Here is a 19,198-nt window from a genome sequence, read left to right as displayed (position 1 = left end):
TGTGTGTGTGTGTGTGTGTGTGTGTGTGTGTGTGTGTGTGTCAGCTGTGTGTGTGTGTGTGTGTGTGTGTGTGTGTGTGTGTGTGTGTGCGCGCGCGCTAACCGGGAACAGCGATGCGTCCGGCTGTCGGATGGTTCATCTCCTGTATGAGGCCGTTGTGTTTCACCTGCAAGCAAACAAAGAAAGTATAAGTCTGGCGTTCATGTCGTTCATTTTGACTCAAACCAGCAGTTTCTCCTAACGAGTCCAGTGTGTCTCCTCCTCCTCTGAACCCTAGAAACCATTAAACCCATCAGTGAGCCTCACTGCCGCACTGGGTCACATGCCGCTTCATCACCATGAGCACACACTGCGGTTTCACACCGTCCTGCTGCCCCAGATACTCGCTGGAGCACCACATCACATGCACCGTTTGTCTGATCGAAACTACAGCGAGCAGAAGAATTACTGAGCCTTTTTAAACACGAGACTTTGCATCTGAGAGGAGTTCTTAAAGATTTGGGTCTTCGGGAGGAACCAGGAACAGGTTGTTGGTTTGAAAAGACAAGCCGGTGTGAAGTTTTTCAAATAAAAAAAAAAGCAAATTTGATCTTATTTCCTCCAAAAGTCAGCGTTTCTAGTTACAGAAAGCAGCCGGAAAGACATTTAAAAAGGGGAGGTTGAGCGTGTCTGTCCAGAAAAAGTATAAATAAAAACTAAATGAAAAGACGAAAGATGGACACGGTGTAATTACTCTTTTTCAAAGACCTGCATGCCTCAGCAGAGTCACAGGATGTGGCCACTGATCCAGACAATATCTCCTGCTGTCAGAAGTATCTGATCAGCTGATCTTCACAACACTAAAACAAACCGCAATAATACTTTTCCTCAAAATGACTCCAGCCGGCACAAACCGAGGCAAAGACGCGTCTCTGCGAGCTGAAGACTTTATGAAGCCGCTTCGCGAACGCAGAGAGCCGGAGTTTGCGGCGAGCTGAGAGAGCGGCCCGTGGATTCAGCCTGAACGGAGAAGAAGTGGAAACTTAAAGTTTGACCAGCAGACAGTTACGTAAGAAAACATGCAGACAGTCGACACACATGCTCTCTCTCTCTCTGTGCAGTCAGGGGTGATGACGAGTTAAGTGGTTTCCTGCCGCTCTCGCCCCGCACGCATGGCTTCCTCTATAAATATGGAAGAACTCCGGCTGACGTCAGCGCCTCCTCTTCATCCTCCTCATCCCTCCATCTCTCAGAGCGAGGACTGATCAACCTCTTTCTGTTACTTCTGCTTCTTACAGATCCTCACTTGTGTCTCAAACATTTGGGTTTTGCACGTTCGGTCGGTCACAACGAAACGTTTGAAGACGTTGGACTCTGGGAATCTTTCAGTAGTTTATGATTCAACAGGTAAACAGGTCGAAGACAGACTCGGAGGTCATCTCTGGTTCACCGAGGTCAAACTCAAACACACAAATGTCTGAATCAGGACGTCTGACCGAAGTCGACATGCGGTGACATCAGAGTTGCCGGTGCTGGCTCTCCATTGGCTACTCTGGACGGTCAACTTGCTGAAACAGGAGGAACAAGAAGAGAAAGACTTCCAAAAATAATCCCACTCACAGTCTTTCTCCCGGTCGTGCTGACCTGCGCTCAGGTCTCAGTGACCTGGAAGTTTCTACAAGATCCACAAATCTTTTATCAGGGGAGCTAAAAAAAGGAGGACAGGAGGCAGCTGACGGACTGATGTGCTCGCCGTGTTACAGAAGCACCTGAATCATCAGGGACGGGACAGGAAATGAGATGGATTCAGAGATCAAACACAAGATGTCATGATGGTCCCGTCTCTCTGGGATTAATCATCTCAATAATCTACAAACCGACCTACACGTGCCTTTATTCAAATCACAGAAAATAATGATGAAGAGGATTCAACACACATCATGGGGTAAATCTCATGTAATAAGACACATGCCTTTGGTGTGAGAGCCCCGGGTTCAATTCCCCCACTGCGTCCCTGAGCAACACTTAACCCCTCGGTGCTCCAGAGTCGTGCGACCTCTGACATACTTAAGTGTCAGCTAAATGAATAAATGTAACAGCGTTCGACAGCTGCCACGCTCACCCCTACGCGGCCTGCGATTGGTCAACCAGTCGGGGGACGCAGCCGAGCTCACGTTGAAAGGGTGCCGCTGTAACCTTCTGGGCAAAATAACAAAAGTATCCAGCGTGAATGTTTGCTGCTCTTCCCTGAACATCTTTGTGTGCATCAACAGCTTTGAAAAGCCTCTAACTGCACACTTTAAATGTGTTGGTGGGGTCACCTGATGAATGTGAGTCCACGATTCTCTCTCTTAGCTCTGTCAGAAGAACAACAGGAAAAACTACATAAAAGTCAACAACGCCGGTCATTGTATGAGTGGAAATATGAAAGTCTTGTGGAAAAAGCTGAGGGTGAGGGCGAAGCTGCAGGGTAAACATGTGTGTGAATGGAAAACTGAGCCTGGAACGTGGGCACATCTTTACTTTATGTTGGCTCAGATTCTGTTTCTATACGTGTTCATTTGTCCTCCTCTCTGCTTCGGCCTCCTTTTTCCATCTCTCTCTTCCTTTCTTACTGTTCTTTCCCTCTTTCATTTGTCCTTTGTCACGTCCTGTTCTCCCTTTGCTTTTATCACGTGTTATTACAAGATTTGTGAAAGTTTGCCTCATGTCTTTCTTTCTCGTCTTAATCCGATTGTCCATGTTCCATTAAAAAACAAATTTGTCATTTTTAAGAACATCTGCAGATGGAAATAATCGGTCCAACATTTCGGTTCAGAGTGAGACAAGAGAGCACTAACGACCACCGCGACCCCACAGAGGGTAAATATCTGGGACTGTAGCAGCCCCTGATATTTTAACCTTCCTTTGGTAACTCTGGATGACTGCGAACCTTCACAGAAGGACCTTTTCTCCGTACACTACATGTACACTACATCTGCATTCACCATTCACACACATTCATACACTGACATCTTGCCCAAGGACACTTCGACACGCACCTTCCGATTGACGGCCAACCCGCTCTACCTCCTGAGCCACAGCCGCCCCCACACACGATAGTTTTTACTCGGGATACACCGAAATGAAAATTCTTGGCCGAAACCGAATAAAATGAAAATAGTTACTGGAAAACGAACAAGTACATTCAAATTTTTTCCATTTATTTTGCCAACAGTCAAAATATGTTGTTTCCTCAGTGTTTCCCTCAGGATGTGGAGAGACTACGGTGGGGGGGTCCTGGAGGTCCCGAGGGGCTCCGCTAAAGTAAATTACATGTGTCCATTTACTTTTAATGGACACATGTAACATGTTTTATACTTTCTGTGAATATAATCCAATTCATCTTATTTCCATCCAGTCCGACCCGGTTTGATAAATAATGTTGTAACATGAAGACTTCACAGCCTCTCTTCATACTAAAGAGACAAACTGACAGGATAAAGTCTCTAACCTGCCTGTCAGCTCGCTCTGGACCCTTTCACTTACCGTAAAGGCCTGAATACGTGTGCACTCCAACTTTAGGTGCGGCTAGCTTAATCTACCTTCTCACAAACGAGTGACAGAAACACTCTAAGCGCTTCTTTTCTAAGAAGTCAGCCACAGATGGAGCGGATGTGCTGGGAGACGCATTCGGCGCATCCCTAACTTTAACACACAGTTTAGAGACACAGTTATATAAATGTCCTGCTCTCCAGAGGATGAACCCTTTAGATTAGGGATGAGCGGGTACACCGTTAACGGTATGTGTACTCTGAATAGGCGGGGCTTAAACCTGACGTGGGCGGGACGAGCCAGAAGTAAATATTTTAAGCTGGGTTGATCACATCTTGCTGTACTTATTAAAAAAAACTATTTACAGACCAAGTTTCTATATTTATTGTTTATTAGAAAATGGATACGGACACATTTTACTCTGATGAGACTCAGTACATTATCTGTAGGGGATCCTCGTTTCAGCTCAGCCTTAATAACGACTCCATGACCTCTCCTCCAGCGCCACCCTCAGGACAAACACCACTCTTCAGAGATCTGAGACAGAGCGGCCGCAGTTTACAGGAGAAAAAAAACAAACCATACAAAAGGTAATTTTTACAGTGATACAATATATATCAAACTTCACCTCTGAGGAATGAAACCAAATGATTAAACACACACACACACCTTCATCTCCAGGGGGGAAACTTTAATAAGAGCCCAACGCTGATTGATGGCTTTAATTTAAACATCAAACATGACACACTGTGCAGGAAGTCAACCAGTGCTAAACCAATTACACCCTGTGTGTGTGCGTGACTGCTTGTACCTGCACACAGTACCAGTGTGTCTGTACACCCAACATGCTTTTACAATATAAAACCAGTAGCTCTGCTCATTTTGGAGCTCATAAAACAGAGCAGCTGCTGATGAAACCAGCTCATAATGTGTTTCCTTCTTTCTCTGGATGTTGCATATTTCCACGGAGTCAGATGCTCAGCAGCCAAAATCAACAGACGTCAAAATGAAGCGAGGCCTCGTCCCGTTCTGCTGTGAGACGCACAAGACCAACCAATGATTTTACAGTTCGTAAACTTTGGTAAAAGTCGAGAAACACGTCAGGAAGGAAAACGCCGCCGCTGTTCACCCGGCTGAAGAGGGTTTGATTGCTTCATCAGGTGTTCTTTGTGTTTGCACCTGCGGTGTTTGGAGCAGTCAGAAGAGACGATGAACCCGCTCTTAGTTTAGCTGAGAGTCGTTTAAGAAACGTCTCCAGAACAAACGGCGCCTGAAACGAACTCGCCGTGCACAGATGGCGTTGAAATGAATATTTCAAATTTCAAAGGAAATGGCTCCTCCCTTCTGATATACAGTATATGTGCGTGCGGGTGTAACAGTATGATTGCATGCATGTGTGTGTGAAATCCTATCTGCTTGTTATGCAGGGTATCATTACAGCCACATGGTCATCACTCTCTCTCTCTCACACACACGGTCAAACACATTGCTGAACTTCATGTTTTATTTTTTCCCCCCACAAATAAAAAGAAAGAATTAAACTGACAAATATCTTGTGAATGACAAACAAAAGAACGCGTTGTGAGGATGTTTTCCGTCACACTTTAATGAGCACATCATGTTGGATTGCAGTCACTTCGCTATAATCCCCTGAAACCACCGGTTACTGTGAGAATATGATTTGTGGTGGCGTCTGTGCTTTATTAAAGCAGCCGACTGATATCTGTGGAAGAGCTCCTGTTCTCAGAGAGCAGCAGCAGGGAAACTGCTGAGCAAGCTCCAATAAAAGAGAAACAAATCCACCCCAAAGCCGCCTGAGTGTCTTTGTGTGTGCAGACAGAAGGTACTAACAGTGTGTGCTGCTTCTACAGTTGCTCTGGAAGTTTACAAGGTCACGTGAACATGCGATTGTATTTTTTATTTCTATATTTATACCAAAGTATGGGGAAAAATAATAATTTTTTATAGTTGCATTTTTTAGCCACGGCTGGAGCTCGGTCCAGACAGAAACTCTTCCACATGCCAAAGTTTCCACTGCACACCACAAAGGCTTTGTGAAACAACAAAGACCTATTTGTTTAGGAAGGAATTTGTTCCTGTTATTGTGTTCTGCACACTTTGATTCACTTGGAAAGTTTGTTGTGTTTCTAGCCGTGTTTCCAACCGTGCTGTATTTCAACATTACAAAAAGGACAGTTTTATGAAAATTGATGGCGAATTAAAAATGTGCTCAAACGTTTTTGGAGTTGAGCGCCGGTGGAATTAGCTAGCGAGTCAGCCGCCCGCTCTATAGACCGTATATTACTGGACGAAGCCCCCCCCCGCGGGTTTGAATGGAGAGCAGCGAAGCCAGTCTTGGTCCTTTGAAATACCCTGTATGCACTATAAATGTAACCCTGCATGAGACATCTGGCTCACGGTGGACAGAAAACTCTCAGCTTGTGAAACTTGTAGTAGTAGTGCTGTTGCTTTATTATTTTAAACAGAAATTACATCGTTAGTGTACAGTTGCAGTTACAGAACTTGTATTTTATTTGATATAATTGTTATTTATGCCCATGTGAGTGATAAATTGCTAATGTTAGCATGCTAACACGCTAAACTAGGATGGTGAACAAACATTATACCAGCTCAACATCAGCATGTTAGCATTTAGCTCAAGGCGCTGCATCTCACAGCTGCTGGCCTGTAAGTCTGTACATAGTTGTATATTTTATCATTTGTTTGTCTGACAACCAAGTAAACAAACCAGCATGTTAGCTGAGAGAAGTCCTCTCTCTCTCTCCGTCTGTAGAGTGTGTTGAAGTTTGGCTTTTCTTTACTTTCCCTGCATGTCATGTAGAAACGTTTCAATAACGAACATCAAACAGACACACACTCTGCTGCAGTGTGTGTTGGAACACATGGTGTGTGTTTGACTCTGGTCTAAATGTTATTGATCTGCGGCTGCACGGCTTATAGCTTCACCTGCCACGTGTGTGCGCGCCATGTGTGTTTTGCCGGTGGTGGTTGAAAAGGAAAAAGCCTGATAAATCTAGCACCACAGAGAGAGAGAGAGAGTCTCTGTAGGCAGTTACCAGGCCGGATCAAAAGACACACACTGATCACAGAGCAGTTCTGTGGTTTCCAGCCACGTGCCTCCTCTTCCTCCTCACTTCCTGTTCCCCTTATTTCCTCTAACCTCAATCTCTCTGCACCTCCAGAGTCCAGCCTCTGAGAAAGACGATCGGCAGTGAGCTGACAGAGTTTAGTCTTTCTGAATCTACACTGAACAACATTATAAAATCAACACTTTTGTTTTTGCCCCCATTCATCATGAGCTGAACTCAAAGATCTAAAACTTTCTCTATGAACACAAAAGGCCTATTTCTCTCAAATATTGTTCACAAATCTGTCAAAATCTGTGTTAGTGAGCACTTCTCCTTTGCCGAGATAATCCATATCAAGATGCTGATCAGACACCATGGAGATTGCACAGGTGTGCCTTAGGCTGGCCACAATAAAAGGCCATAGGCTGGCCACAATAAAAGGCCATAGGCTGGCCACAATAAAAGGCCATAGGCTGGCCACGATAAAAGGCCAATCCAAAATGTGCAGTTTCAGTCTGTATTGGGGGGTAAAAACAATAGTGTTGCGTATATAATTTTGTTCAGTGTAATTCAGCCGATTTCACTAGTTTGAATCTCATTGTAAAGGCATCACATTGGGAGGGGAAGATACAAAAAGTGACAAAGCGTAGTTACAGTCTCGCAAAGACGCTGAAGGGCACCTTTAGCGTAAAATAATTACGCTTTGCCACGCTGTCTGAAAGCGTCGGTAATGAGAACGCGCTGATTGTGCTTTATCCACACAACTGCATAAATAAGTAGATAATCAGGAAACTGTTTCTGGTTTTGAATTTAATTTGATGTCAACACCTTGGACGCAGCCAGAGGCTCACACAGAGGGTATCTACAACTCTTTACACCGCCTTTTGACCAATCAGAAGTCAAGCTCTGAGTACAGGAAATTCATTAGGGCTATAAAACCAAAGTCAATCATCATAAATGACCTTCATCACTGCACAATAAACGTCCCTGTGACTCCCGTCCTCCCTTCATTAACTTCTCCGTCACTGAGGCCGACTTAGACGATGACTTCTTCACCCTCGTGTTTGTCTCTGCTCCTCCAGCTCTTTTTTTTACGCCTCCTCTCTCTCTCCCACCACCACTCTTTACTCTTTCTACTCTCGGAGTCTTTGAAGCTTGCTGTGGCAGTCCATTAAGTCGACTAACCAGCACCCATGGGAGTCATCCAGGCCCGCTGTTACATCGTGTTACTGCAACATCAAGGAGAGGAGGGTGGAGTGTGTGAGCAGCAGGATGTATGTAGAGTTGTGTATATGTGTGTGTGATAATGTGTGTGTGTCTCTGTCTGTGTGAAGATCTGATGTAGCCTGAACCTGCTGCTCTCTGTTTGACCTCGACAATCAAAGCCGCTTCTGAATATCGCAGGGTTTTCATTCCTGTGAAGTGTCAGTTTTTTCTCCCGTATACGGGCTCGTATGAGCACTTAACAGGATTTTTAGATGTGTTACATAAAGCTGCAGCCTGAATGTTAAAGGTCCCAGATGATGATTTCAGATCATGACATGAATAATGCTCTTCATCGTGTTTAAGTTGGAGAAATGTTTATTTCTAACTTTGAAGAGTAAAGCAGACTTCCTGTTCAAACACATCAGATATTCATTATTCATATCCCATAAAAAAAGTGACAGTTTACAAAGTATTTATGTTTGTAAAACGCTCAAAGTGTTTTAAATTACAGTTCGGCTAACTTACTTTGGATAAAGAGACGGTTTCATCTCAATGTCACCTTTGAGCAACAAGTGCAGAGGCCATGAAAGCTTAATTCACACCCTAGCTATGCATGTTATACGCTCCTGCTTAGGAATCTAAGTACTCGACAGAGATATCACCAGGAGATAACAAGAACTGTCACTGGTAAGCGTGAGCTGCTTGTGAAATGTCCAACAAGTCTCTGATGGAGGTGGAGACAACAGGTCCTTTTCAGTAAACACACCTAACAAAGACATCTCCTCTGCAGACCTTCTGCTCTCCGTGATCACTGGACCAACTATAAGGACTTGCTCAAGAATCTTCCAGTTTGGGTAAGCAGTTCGAGCCCCAGCGTCTCCTGCCCACATCCTGAACTGTACTTGAAGAACATGAACCCGAATTTGCCTCCTGATGGTCAGCAGGTTTCACGGTAGCTCGCTGCCGTCAGTGTGTGTAAACGCACACAAGCGCTATTTAAATAAAGGCTTTTACCATTTGGAGTGATTCTTCCTGGTCTGAAGAGGGCTTTATGGTCCATCTACAGAAGCTTTGACCCTTCAGGGGAAGGCCTCACTATGTGAGATAATCATGGAGGACGCTTCTGCAAGGTGAGCTTCCACTGAAGGATCCAAAAAATGAAGTGAAGTGGCTTCAAGGAATCTTGGAAAGAGAAAGAAAATCCCCAACTTCAGTCTAAAAACATCCAGGGTCGGGTCTCAGCAGACAATTTCACTCATGAGAGTTTGCAGATTTTTTTTAGAAACATCATCATATTAAGAGGATATCAAGGATTAAAGGGGGAGTGTTTGGTGGTTTAGTTATTGACAGCCGTTTCTCTGTTGCTCCGCCCATTTCAGTTCCACCTCCACGCCGTTTCCCAGATTAGGATGTCCAGCGTGCAGTTAGTAACAAAGATGGCGGTGAAGGTGCTACACCCAGACTCCTCACTTCCACCCTTTAGGAAGCTGGTAGGTGACCTGACAGAAAACTCAGAACTTGATGCAGGGCAGTTTTCCGACTCTGTGGAGGTACAGCAGAGGGGTGATGAACACGCTGACGATGTTGATGGACAGGCTGACTAATGTGACCTGCAGAACGGCCTGCTGGGACGCATACAGCACTGTTGGACCCAGGATGAAGACTTGGAGGAACTGGGTGGTGCTGGTGAACACCAGGGTGATCATGATGACCTTGAAGGCCTTTCTCTTTATGCTGTTCCGGCTCTCGCGGTCCCCGTCGCCATCGCCTGGCCCCGGCTGTTTCAGCACGCAGAGAACACGGACGCCGCAGTATAACATGACCACCAAGAAGAACAGGGACTTGGAGATGAGCGCGTATGATAAATGAATGGTTGAAAGGTGGAAGGCAGGTATGACGCAGTACAGCAGCATCAGCAGCCAGTCGACCACGCACCACGCTAACCTGTACCGGAGAGGTTTGAGCCTGTGGAGAGGGAAAATAAGACGTGACAGATCATCTCAGTGAGCACACGAAGCTCTGCTAATTTAAAAGATGCTGTCAATGCTCATAAAAGCTGCTATTCAAATTATGGCACAGTCTCAAATAACAGAAGTTATCACTATAGAAAGGTTTTTCATTTCAAACGCATAAAAATAAAAAGAAGGCCGAAAGACATTCAGTGTAAAAAAGACACGTTAGCTTCACCGCCGAGCTGTTTCATCCTTATTTTAGCCACTTTCACAGTTATCTTAATAGTATATACAGTTCGTTTGTGTATACATTGTTATTCCATGCATTATTCTGAAAGTCTAATCACCTCAGTGTTTTCAGAAAGCGAGCTAGCTTAGCCAGTCAACTAGCCTAGCTAGCTACTGAAATGAATTATAATATTGTTGTGATGATACGTTTCAAAGGAGACAAGCATCTAGTACAGATTTATGTCTGTGGTGTCACTAACAGAGGCTTCAGTCTGTAAATCCACACACTGATAAAGCCCAGAGGTGCAGAGTTACAACAGGCCGACCGGTGATGGTGACCTCCTTTAAATTAAAGTGATTAAAACTTAAAGTAAAAGTACACTTTGGTCACTGGTTACTTCTTGCTCACACATCGTACCTTCATCTGAAAGGTTTGAGGTGTTTTTCAGATATAAAAACGTTCTGTTGCCCGGTGAACGGAAGATAAAATGACTAAAATGCAGTGCGAATGAGTTACCTGAGGAAGACCACTGGATGCACCACAGCCAGGTAACGCTCCACGCAGATGCAGCTCTGGAAGGTGGGTCGAGAAATGAACATGAACTGTGCAATACACTCCAGCACCACTGTGCCGACGTCCGCTGGCATCCCGAGGAGGAAGTGAATCATGAAGTAAAAAGACCAGATGCAAAAGAGGATCTCAGAGATGGCCAGACTAAAAGCAAAGATCTCTGAGGCCAACGTCCTGCCTGCTCCGCCGGCTATATGCCACACCACGTAAACGTTGGCAGGCAGACCCACCAACAGGTTGCAGGCGAGCAGAGCTGTTACTCCGTGATAGAAAGTACGGAAGTCAGGCGTGAAGGTGTCGTTGGCTTCAGACAGATTCATCTTCACCCAGCTCTTTAACTGTAATAACAGAGTTTTCTGGAGTCTGCAAAAGTAAAACAAGAGAAGTTGTTTAAGATGAATGGCTTAAATGGGTAAGTACAGATCACAGTGACTGGTCGCTCTCTGCCCCTGAATGCTACCAACATGAGGACAATCCAACGTTGGAATATCAAATTAGCTTATATTAAACGTTCAGTTAACATTTCAGATGGTGAAAATGTTTTAATTATCACTGATGGGCATCGTGGAGTGCAGTAGACAACAACCATGTTGCAGAGAATCGCCGTAGAATTAACCAAACATGCCGTACAGAAGTAAAACATGTCGACTCTGGGAATGAGGAAAAGGTCTTTTTCTGACATTCTGCCGTCAGGATGCTGCTGGTGAACAAACAACGCATGTGAGCCTACATTTTAATAGACAAGTTTCTGTTGTTTTTCCAAGTTTGTTCTTCTTTTCTGCCAGAGAATTAGGACATAAATCTATGGCACACTTTACCTCATTCACATAGTTTAAAATTAATATGACACAATTCATTTTGCCAGCTAGTATCATAAATGTCGCTCACTGTACCAGACCGGATAATAAACTCTGAAGCTGATGTTGATCCATTCGGTTTCTCTTCACTGATGCTGCTGCTGGAGAGGTGAGTGAGTAATTCAGGGAACTCACCGGGAGACTCCTGATTTATTTTAGACAGTTTTGGACGTTTGACTTTTTTTCAATGAAGCAGAGTTTGATTGTATTCAGTTAACTACTCACGACCCGCTGTCCTGTTTGTATATGGAAGGAAGAGCAATAGAGCTGCCTCATTTCTGTCTTATTGCATTTAGAAGCCAATGATTATTGACATGACAGCCACTCATTCACTAAGTTTAGTCAGAGAGGGATCCTGTAAATAGAGATAAAATCCTTTATGTCTCCCACACCTCCATCACACATGTTGTGTGTTTCCAGGCTGGTGTTGCATCTAAACAACATCCTCTCTCGGTTTTGCATTCAAGAGAATCTCCTGTTTGTAATTTGGCCTGTTTTGTTTCTTGACTGTTTCACCACAAGCTCATTTTAAACGAGACCCACCTGTGGATTTGCATGGAGGGCAGCGAGTGGAGTCGAGGCTTACATCTGGTGTATTCAAAACAAGCTGAGGGGAGAGACGGATATGGTTTGGCTCTGGACTGAGGGTACGGCCACATTTGCATTGGATTTTCCTCAAAATGTAATTTGTCAGAGGAATTTTACCAACAGAGCGGCAGCTGGGGCAGGACGAGGAGATTTATCTGGGCTCAGGTCAGCTATGCAAACTATTTTACTCTCTGCTGCACGGGTTAGCTGGTCCTCCTGCCTCAGGCTGTCTGTTTTGTGTCTTTATGCAGATGACACTCATTTTTTAATGTGCGGAAACAGATCAAACGTGCTCTTCACTAACAAGTTGTTTTACGTTTCACACTAGGTGCTGAATCCATGCAAAATTCATTTTATACTTTGTCACTACTTCTTTAAAATACCCTGTGCGATGTTCATCTACCCTTCATTTTAAACAGCCAGGCTCAATGTGTTTTGGTGGAGGTTTGGTGAAGTCAATCAATAAGAAGGAAAAACATACAGCTTAACATAAAATGAACAGGTTAATATTAGTAATGTTACTCCAAGTTTTAATTTCTACAGTTGTGTCTGTTTTATCATACTGTAGTTTTGAAATGTTTTATTTACAACAAGGTAAAGTTTTAAAGGTTTGTTCTGAAATGTGCTGCATGAATAAAACATTATTATCTTGTTAATAGTTCTTAAATTTAATCTTTAACAGACTGAACTGGGCCGGTCCCCGTTTAAATCTGCTGACCCAATTATCAAAGTGAAGCTCAGAAAAAAACTTTCCTGGAAAGTGGAGAATTACCAGGAACCCAAACCGGCTGTTGACATAAGGACACAGTGGCAACATTATCTCTTGTCCTGGTTTGTGTTGTGCGACCTACTGCACATGCTCATTAGTGCCCATGGGTGTCATTTACACTGGGTCCCCACCGCTTCTTGAAATGGCTGATTTTGTCCTCATCGCTTTTAAAAATAAATTGTTTAATATGTTAAATAAGTTAATATGCTTTGAGAAACGTTTAGCCTATATGCACAATAGGAAAAGATGCACTGTCCTGATTATAAAATGACCCCAAACTAAATCATGGCTGCATGACTCAGCAGGGACGATACTAAATGAAAACCTGCAGGAGGAACATATCTGAAAGTCTGAGAGTCTTACTGCATTATATTCCAAAATATTCTCACCTGCCGCCTGAATTTTATCTTTCCCTTTACATGCTTTAAAACATTTCCACCATAAAATGCAGAAAAGGCAGAAATTGGTGCAGAAACTTTCACCCGATTGCAGGAAATTAAGGCACTGAAGTTTTCTTCAAAATTGTGTAGAATCATCTTCTCGTCTGTTTTCTCGTGAACCCAATATCGTGGTTCCTGATCTCGGTCACACACCTAGTCTGAGTCCGTTTGTCGCCACCACTTCTCTAAAAAGTTACGCCTTTGTCAGTTCCTCTTTCTCTGGCTCTGCCCGATGGTCACATACACTGGAATGACACCATGAACATCTAGGCTCTGAAAAGGTTTTACAAACATCAAACCTGCATGGATTTAAAATTCACACAAACATGCAGTCAAAGGTTTAACACAAGTTTCATTAGCAACAGTCAGGGGGGCAGAGACTCCTCAAAGTCTGGACAAGTAAAGCCCCAACCTTTCTGATGGGAAAGATCCCACTACAGTCACTGCGCAACACAAAGCTTTGTTTGGAGTGAAACTCATTCATCATAAACATCCGACTTACGTTTGTGTGCCGAGTTTGAAGCTGAGTAAATGTTTTAAAGCCGCCGTGTGTGAGTCCAGCCTCCCTTCAGCTCCTCTTCCACCTGCAGCATCTCAGTAAATAAGCATCATGGGGCTGTTTGTTCTGGTCACTGATGATCATCCGTCTACCAGCCACGTGGCGATAAGACCGGAGACACCTCCTCCTCTGCTTCATTTGCATGCGGAGGCTGTTTAGTTAAACCAGGAGCACATTAACCGGCTCAGATGAGCTTCTGGTTGTTACATAAATATATATGCACATCAAAATAAATGTAGTGAGGGGCATCATTTAATTCCCTTTAGCTGAATCTTTCTGGTTCCTGAACCAGTTCGGGAAACTATTTCAGTTTACAAGCTAGCAAGCGTGCCAGTCTGAAAACTGGCCAGCATGCTTGCTAGCTAGACAACCTCAATGGCTCATCTCTCAGTTTGCTGACTAATTAAAACAAGGGAAGAATATATTGCCACTAAATGAGCTAATGTGACAGTAACTATCCCTTAGATAGCGTATTTTTAATAGCAACGATGACCCTGTTGAAAATGTGATTGACGCTATCGTATTAAACACTTTAAAAAGGTCAGATTCTGCTCATTTTCAGGTTCATAATTTTATTTCGGGGTCGTTCCAGAACAGGTTTACACGGTTTAATTTTCAAAAATCACTAGTTTTGTCGTCCTGCACGTTGCTGCAGCTCCTTTTTTTAACGTGTCTTGGTTTTAGCTACCGAGTGAAGCATCTCACTTCTACTGGATCTCTGTTGGGAGTTGCACATGCACATTAACTAGGTAAGGACTACTAGCCAATCAGAAGCGGAGTAGGGTGGGTTCGGCACAAGCACGGTAGCGTGATCCAAAATAAAGCCATTTCAGCCGGTAACCGCGGCTTTGGTTGTGCCGTGCACGTTCGTTCTCTTTCTCAGAATCATAACTTTTTTTCGTACATGGAATCTGTGCTACTTACACTTTCTGCTGAAGTCTCTGACGTCCGTCCATCAATCAGCCTGGAAATCCTTTTTTTAAAAAGACGCTGTTCCTGTAGCGTCAGGTGCTGTGATGCAGGTTCAAGGTGAAGCCCACACCATTACTTCATAAAGTCAGTGGACTCCAGATTCATATTTAATCAACATTTCATATCTTCTGCAGCTCAGCTCAGTTTCAGGTTGGAGTCAACATTAATGACACAAACAAACGAACACTTTCAGCCTTCTCACACATCAGGAGATGATCACAGACCGCTCGTGACCAAGTTATTCATGGGTCCATAAGGATTTAGGATTTGATCAAACATGAGGTCAGTACATCACTGAACATCCTCAACGACACAATAAATTCTTCTTGGACAGTTTCTCTGGTGTCCAGTTTCCCGTAATGTCTCTGTAGAGGACAGATGGCCCAAAAAAATACTTCAATAACAATAAGAAGAATAATCCTCAGTTTAAAAGTACATCTGGTGGTTTAGATGTTAAGACACAAACCGCGTAACCCCCATGTCCCTGGTTTTATTCTAGCTGGGACCTTTCTAGAATATCATAACCCCCCCATGTTTCCTGTTTCTATCAAATATGGGCCAAACATCCCAAACATTTTCAAGTTCAGTATCAAAGTTCACCGAACACCCACATTAACCAGACTAAGAGTCTACAGCCAGACCATCTTCCTTTAGCATGCTAGTGTTCTAGCTTGTGCTAATTAGCGCAAACACAAAGTACAGCTGAGGCTGATGGGAATGTCGTTGGTTCTGCGGGTATTTTGTCATAAACATGGACGTAGTCAGGGTGACGTCACCCCATGTTTTGTGGACTGGCGTTTTCTAGCCTTGAGTTTCAGCTGTCGCCATCTTGGACTGATGGAACCAGAAGGACGAGAGGGCGGAGCTGGGGGGTCGCATTGTTACGGCCTGACAGGTCACCTTGTAGCCCCGCCCTAAAGCCTCCCCTGCTTCCTGGTCTCTGTTCCTCTAAACGGGACCATAATTTACAAAATGAACATCACGCCGTGTTGAAGAAGACTTGAAACTAGCGACTGAGACCAGAAACTCATCAGGAAAGTGTTTACTGAGGGAATAAATCGGCTTGTCAGACCTGATGGTGGCGCTTGATGAAAACGTCGACGACATTTAGAAGTGAATAAAAGTGTTTGGAGCTTTAAAAGCTTTAAAAGTGTGCACGCACGCACACATATGCACACGTGTGTTATTGTGAGTGTGTTTGAGTTAGTATGAAGTGGAAAGTTTGGCACGTGGATTGTGTGTTTTGGATCGAAGAGTTGCCCATATGGAGAAGAACTGTGTGTTTGTGTATTACTGTATGTGTGTATGAGTGTTGGTAAGAGCAGCTGTGTTCCAGGTGTGGAGCAGGACAGTAACCTCCTGTCAGCAGGGAGCTGTTCAGGAGCACTGTAAACTCCCACTGATGAAAACAGCCAAATATGATTTCATAGTGTGAGTGAAGGTTTCAGTCCCAAACCTCTGAGAGTGAAGGTGACTCTGACAGTTTCAACATGGCTGGTTAGATGAGCCCCGAGGAACGACAGAGATAGATGATGCTCAGATCTCATCAGGGATTAACTGATGTCATTACCCCCCCCGCTCAGCCTGACTCATCTACTTCGACCGCTGCTTTTTATTCCCAACATCTCCGGCATCCATAGACCTCGAACCACTGCTGGTTAAAGGCGTGGGCTGAGTTAGACTTTCTCGTTGTCCGCCATTTTGACAAACAGCGTTGTAAATAAACCCCTCATCATCCGGTATTACCCGTCATTTTAATTTTGGTGTTTTCATGATAACGAGAAAGGTTTTTCCCACATAGAGGCGTTCGCTACCGGCTTTCGCCAACACTTCTAGCAAGACTAATAGACAACAGGTAATTAATATGCACGCTGCCACCAGCTGGACGGGGGGGGTTCTACATGTGGTTATTGACAGCGTTACTGAACGTCACGGTAGATCGCCCTCGGTCTTAATCTGTCAAAATGACGGATGGCCTAACAAATCTTTTGGTCAGTGATGGAGAATATCACGCGACCCCTGGGTGTAGGTGGAGAGACGGAAAGATATAAAGAGGAATATCTGCTGAAATCACATTTACACTTGGGTAGATGTCCAAAGGGACGTACAGATGAGGTAGACGAGTGAGGTCAAGAGTTTGGTAACTTGTTCCACCCACTGAAGGACCAGACAGGAGAAGATCTGGATTGAGATTCACCTCCTCGCAGTTACACAAGGACTAGTCGTCATTCATTTGTGGCCCCTCCAGCGCCACCAGGAGGAAATTCTTCTACACGATTGAGCTGTAAGTTTCTGAATGAATAAATATAATTTAGCCAGTATGCACACGTTTCCCCCACCAAAGTGTCTAAGAAAGAAATGTTGATCATCTACAACTGTATTCTACATTCACACTTCCAGGATTTTAAATTCTGCCGGCAAGCATTTAAATACCTTAAAATCTGAAGCCAACATTCAGACAGAGAGGTGGATATGAATTTAAAATAGAAAGGTGAGAGAACAATAAAATGAAAGAGAGAAATACGAATAAGAGTCAGAAACCAAAACAGCACAGACGGAAGGAAAAAAGATAAAACTCGAAATGCATGAACACCACAAAGAGAAATCCAAGCTGTTGGACCACGGAGGTCATGTACGGACAATGTGTTGGCCGGGGGGCCAAACGAGGGCCAGTGGATCAATGGAGGTGAGAGGTCTTTGATGCAGATCCCTGCTCGCAGACGAGTCCGCTGAGATGGAAGTGATGAACTCGGAAAGTCGGCGTGATCCCAGATTTATGGAGGATAAAGCTGGTTTACAAGTGTTCAGAGGTCAGACTGATTTATTAAGAGGGTTCGACTCCCAATCACGTCTAACGCTCTACAGAAAGCACGGCGATGAAACCCTTCTGCGGGGTCATCAGAAACAAAGCACAGGCGAGTGTCCAAGAACAGCCGGATGATCCTGATGCTGCTTTCTTGTCCGCAAACTACAATACCAGCCAACAAATAGCCGTCTGTCAGCTGGAGTGTTTGGGCAGCAATATGTTGCTCAGTGGAGAGGAAAACGTCCAACCACACACTCAGAAACTCTCTGAAACTTCATCTGCAGCTGACCTGGAGTCTGACGTTAACACCAGCCCAACGCCAAATACGACTAAACTGAACGTAAACTCTTTACTGAAGGTGCAATAAAAGCTTTCATTTATCTGATGTGAGGTATTTAAAATATGTTTTATAATCAGAGGAGCTGCTTAATGAGGCAGCTCACACACACACACACACAGGGTGGAGGCGTGAAGAACTACCAAATATCCAACAACCCCTCACCCATGTTGTGTAAAAGTCTCAATAACACTGACTGGCTCGTGACCAATCACAGCTCTCCGACTGGACAAATTATGAATCAGCAACAACAAAAATATAGTTTGTATGATGGAAAAGATGGAATAGGGAGACTGGGGGAGGAAACAAGTAGAGGAGCTATATCAAAGTGGATTTTTATGAATGAGCCAAAGCTGTAAAGGTCTATTGCAACAGAAAATGAGTCTCAGAGATCTTGGCTCCGTTTCCCTCGGCTGCAGAAGTTTCCGGAAAACAGACAAATCCCTGCTATGCTCCAGTTGTTTCAACCTGTGGCTGTGCAGGTGTGTGTGACGGTCAGCTGCTCATCCTTTTTGAGTCCAGAAGAAGCAAAGTTCATCTCCCGTTCAGTTTGTTTCCTGGTTAAGAGGAACCAGAAGGAAGTCTGTCAACGGCTTCCTTCGTCTTCTACTGTCTCGTTTGCACGCCATCATCAACAGCAGGCATCTGTTTTCTAACAAAGCCAATCAGTTAAATTAAGTTAGATGAGTATATGTACTGTGTTTATTCTACCTGCATCCAGCCTTAGATTACAGTGACTGGACCTTTGTTGAATTTGTCTTATGCCAGGTTCATAGATGGGGAATGACTGAACCATGTAACTTCACTTTATTAAACATGAAGACCTTTACATCTAGCTTGATTAATGGATTTAAACAAGTTCACAGTATTTTTAGTACTCCGTCTGAGGATGTGAACACCTGAAAGTCTTCCCTCTCTGTTTAACATAAAGACGTCATCGTTAGCCTTCTGGTTGACCATCAGCGGTCGTTCGATGTAAACGTGCTGCTTAATGAGGGACACGTGACCAGCCGGTCAAATCTAAATGACTGATCCAAACACTTCAGTCTGTCTCCTCTCCGTCTGTTGTTTGATGTGTTTCGGTATTTTAGCTCATTAGCAGCTGGCCTCATCCAGTTATATGAAACACATTTCAGCTCCTGAAAATGTCCAAAAATAACATCTGAAATACCAGCGGCTGTCCACATATTTGCTCGCTTTCTTCCTGCCTGCTTTTGTTTGAGACTGTCCACCGCTGATTATTATCCGTCGGTTTATCTCGGGTGTCACAGTTTAATTGGACCCCCCCCCCCCCCCCCCCCCCCCCCCCCC

The 19,198-nt window shown here is 44.2% G+C and overlaps 2 protein-coding genes and 1 long non-coding RNA gene across 9 annotated transcripts in view; 1 reads left to right on the top strand and 2 right to left on the bottom strand.

Moving 5' to 3' along the window:
• Positions 1-19,198, bottom strand: part of LOC123968058 (NACHT, LRR and PYD domains-containing protein 12-like) — a gene marked incomplete at its 3' end in the record, with an annotated part of 261,415 nt that overhangs the window by 134,690 nt on the left and 107,527 nt on the right. The window lies entirely within an intron of this gene.
• LOC123968672 overlaps positions 1-19,198 on the top strand; it is a 95,197-nt gene that overhangs the window by 8,950 nt on the left and 67,049 nt on the right. The gene's annotated exons all lie outside the window — the stretch shown is intronic.
• sugct (succinyl-CoA:glutarate-CoA transferase) overlaps positions 1-19,198 on the bottom strand; it is an 84,003-nt gene that overhangs the window by 5,148 nt on the left and 59,657 nt on the right. For 2 of the 7 annotated variants that reach the window (XM_046044863.1, XM_046044873.1), the window contains exon 13: positions 103-166. In XM_046044863.1, coding sequence (XP_045900819.1) covers positions 103-166 — 64 coding nt within the window. The other 5 variants (XR_006824423.1, XR_006824422.1, XM_046044897.1 and 2 more) reach the window with 5 other exon arrangements.

Source organism: Micropterus dolomieu, linkage group LG01, assembly GCF_021292245.1.
Source record: "Micropterus dolomieu isolate WLL.071019.BEF.003 ecotype Adirondacks linkage group LG01, ASM2129224v1, whole genome shotgun sequence".
Lineage (NCBI taxonomy): Eukaryota > Metazoa > Chordata > Actinopteri > Centrarchiformes > Centrarchidae > Micropterus > Micropterus dolomieu.
The sequence above is the reverse complement of the archived record's forward strand: the minus strand, read 5'-3'. Positions and strand labels throughout refer to the sequence as shown.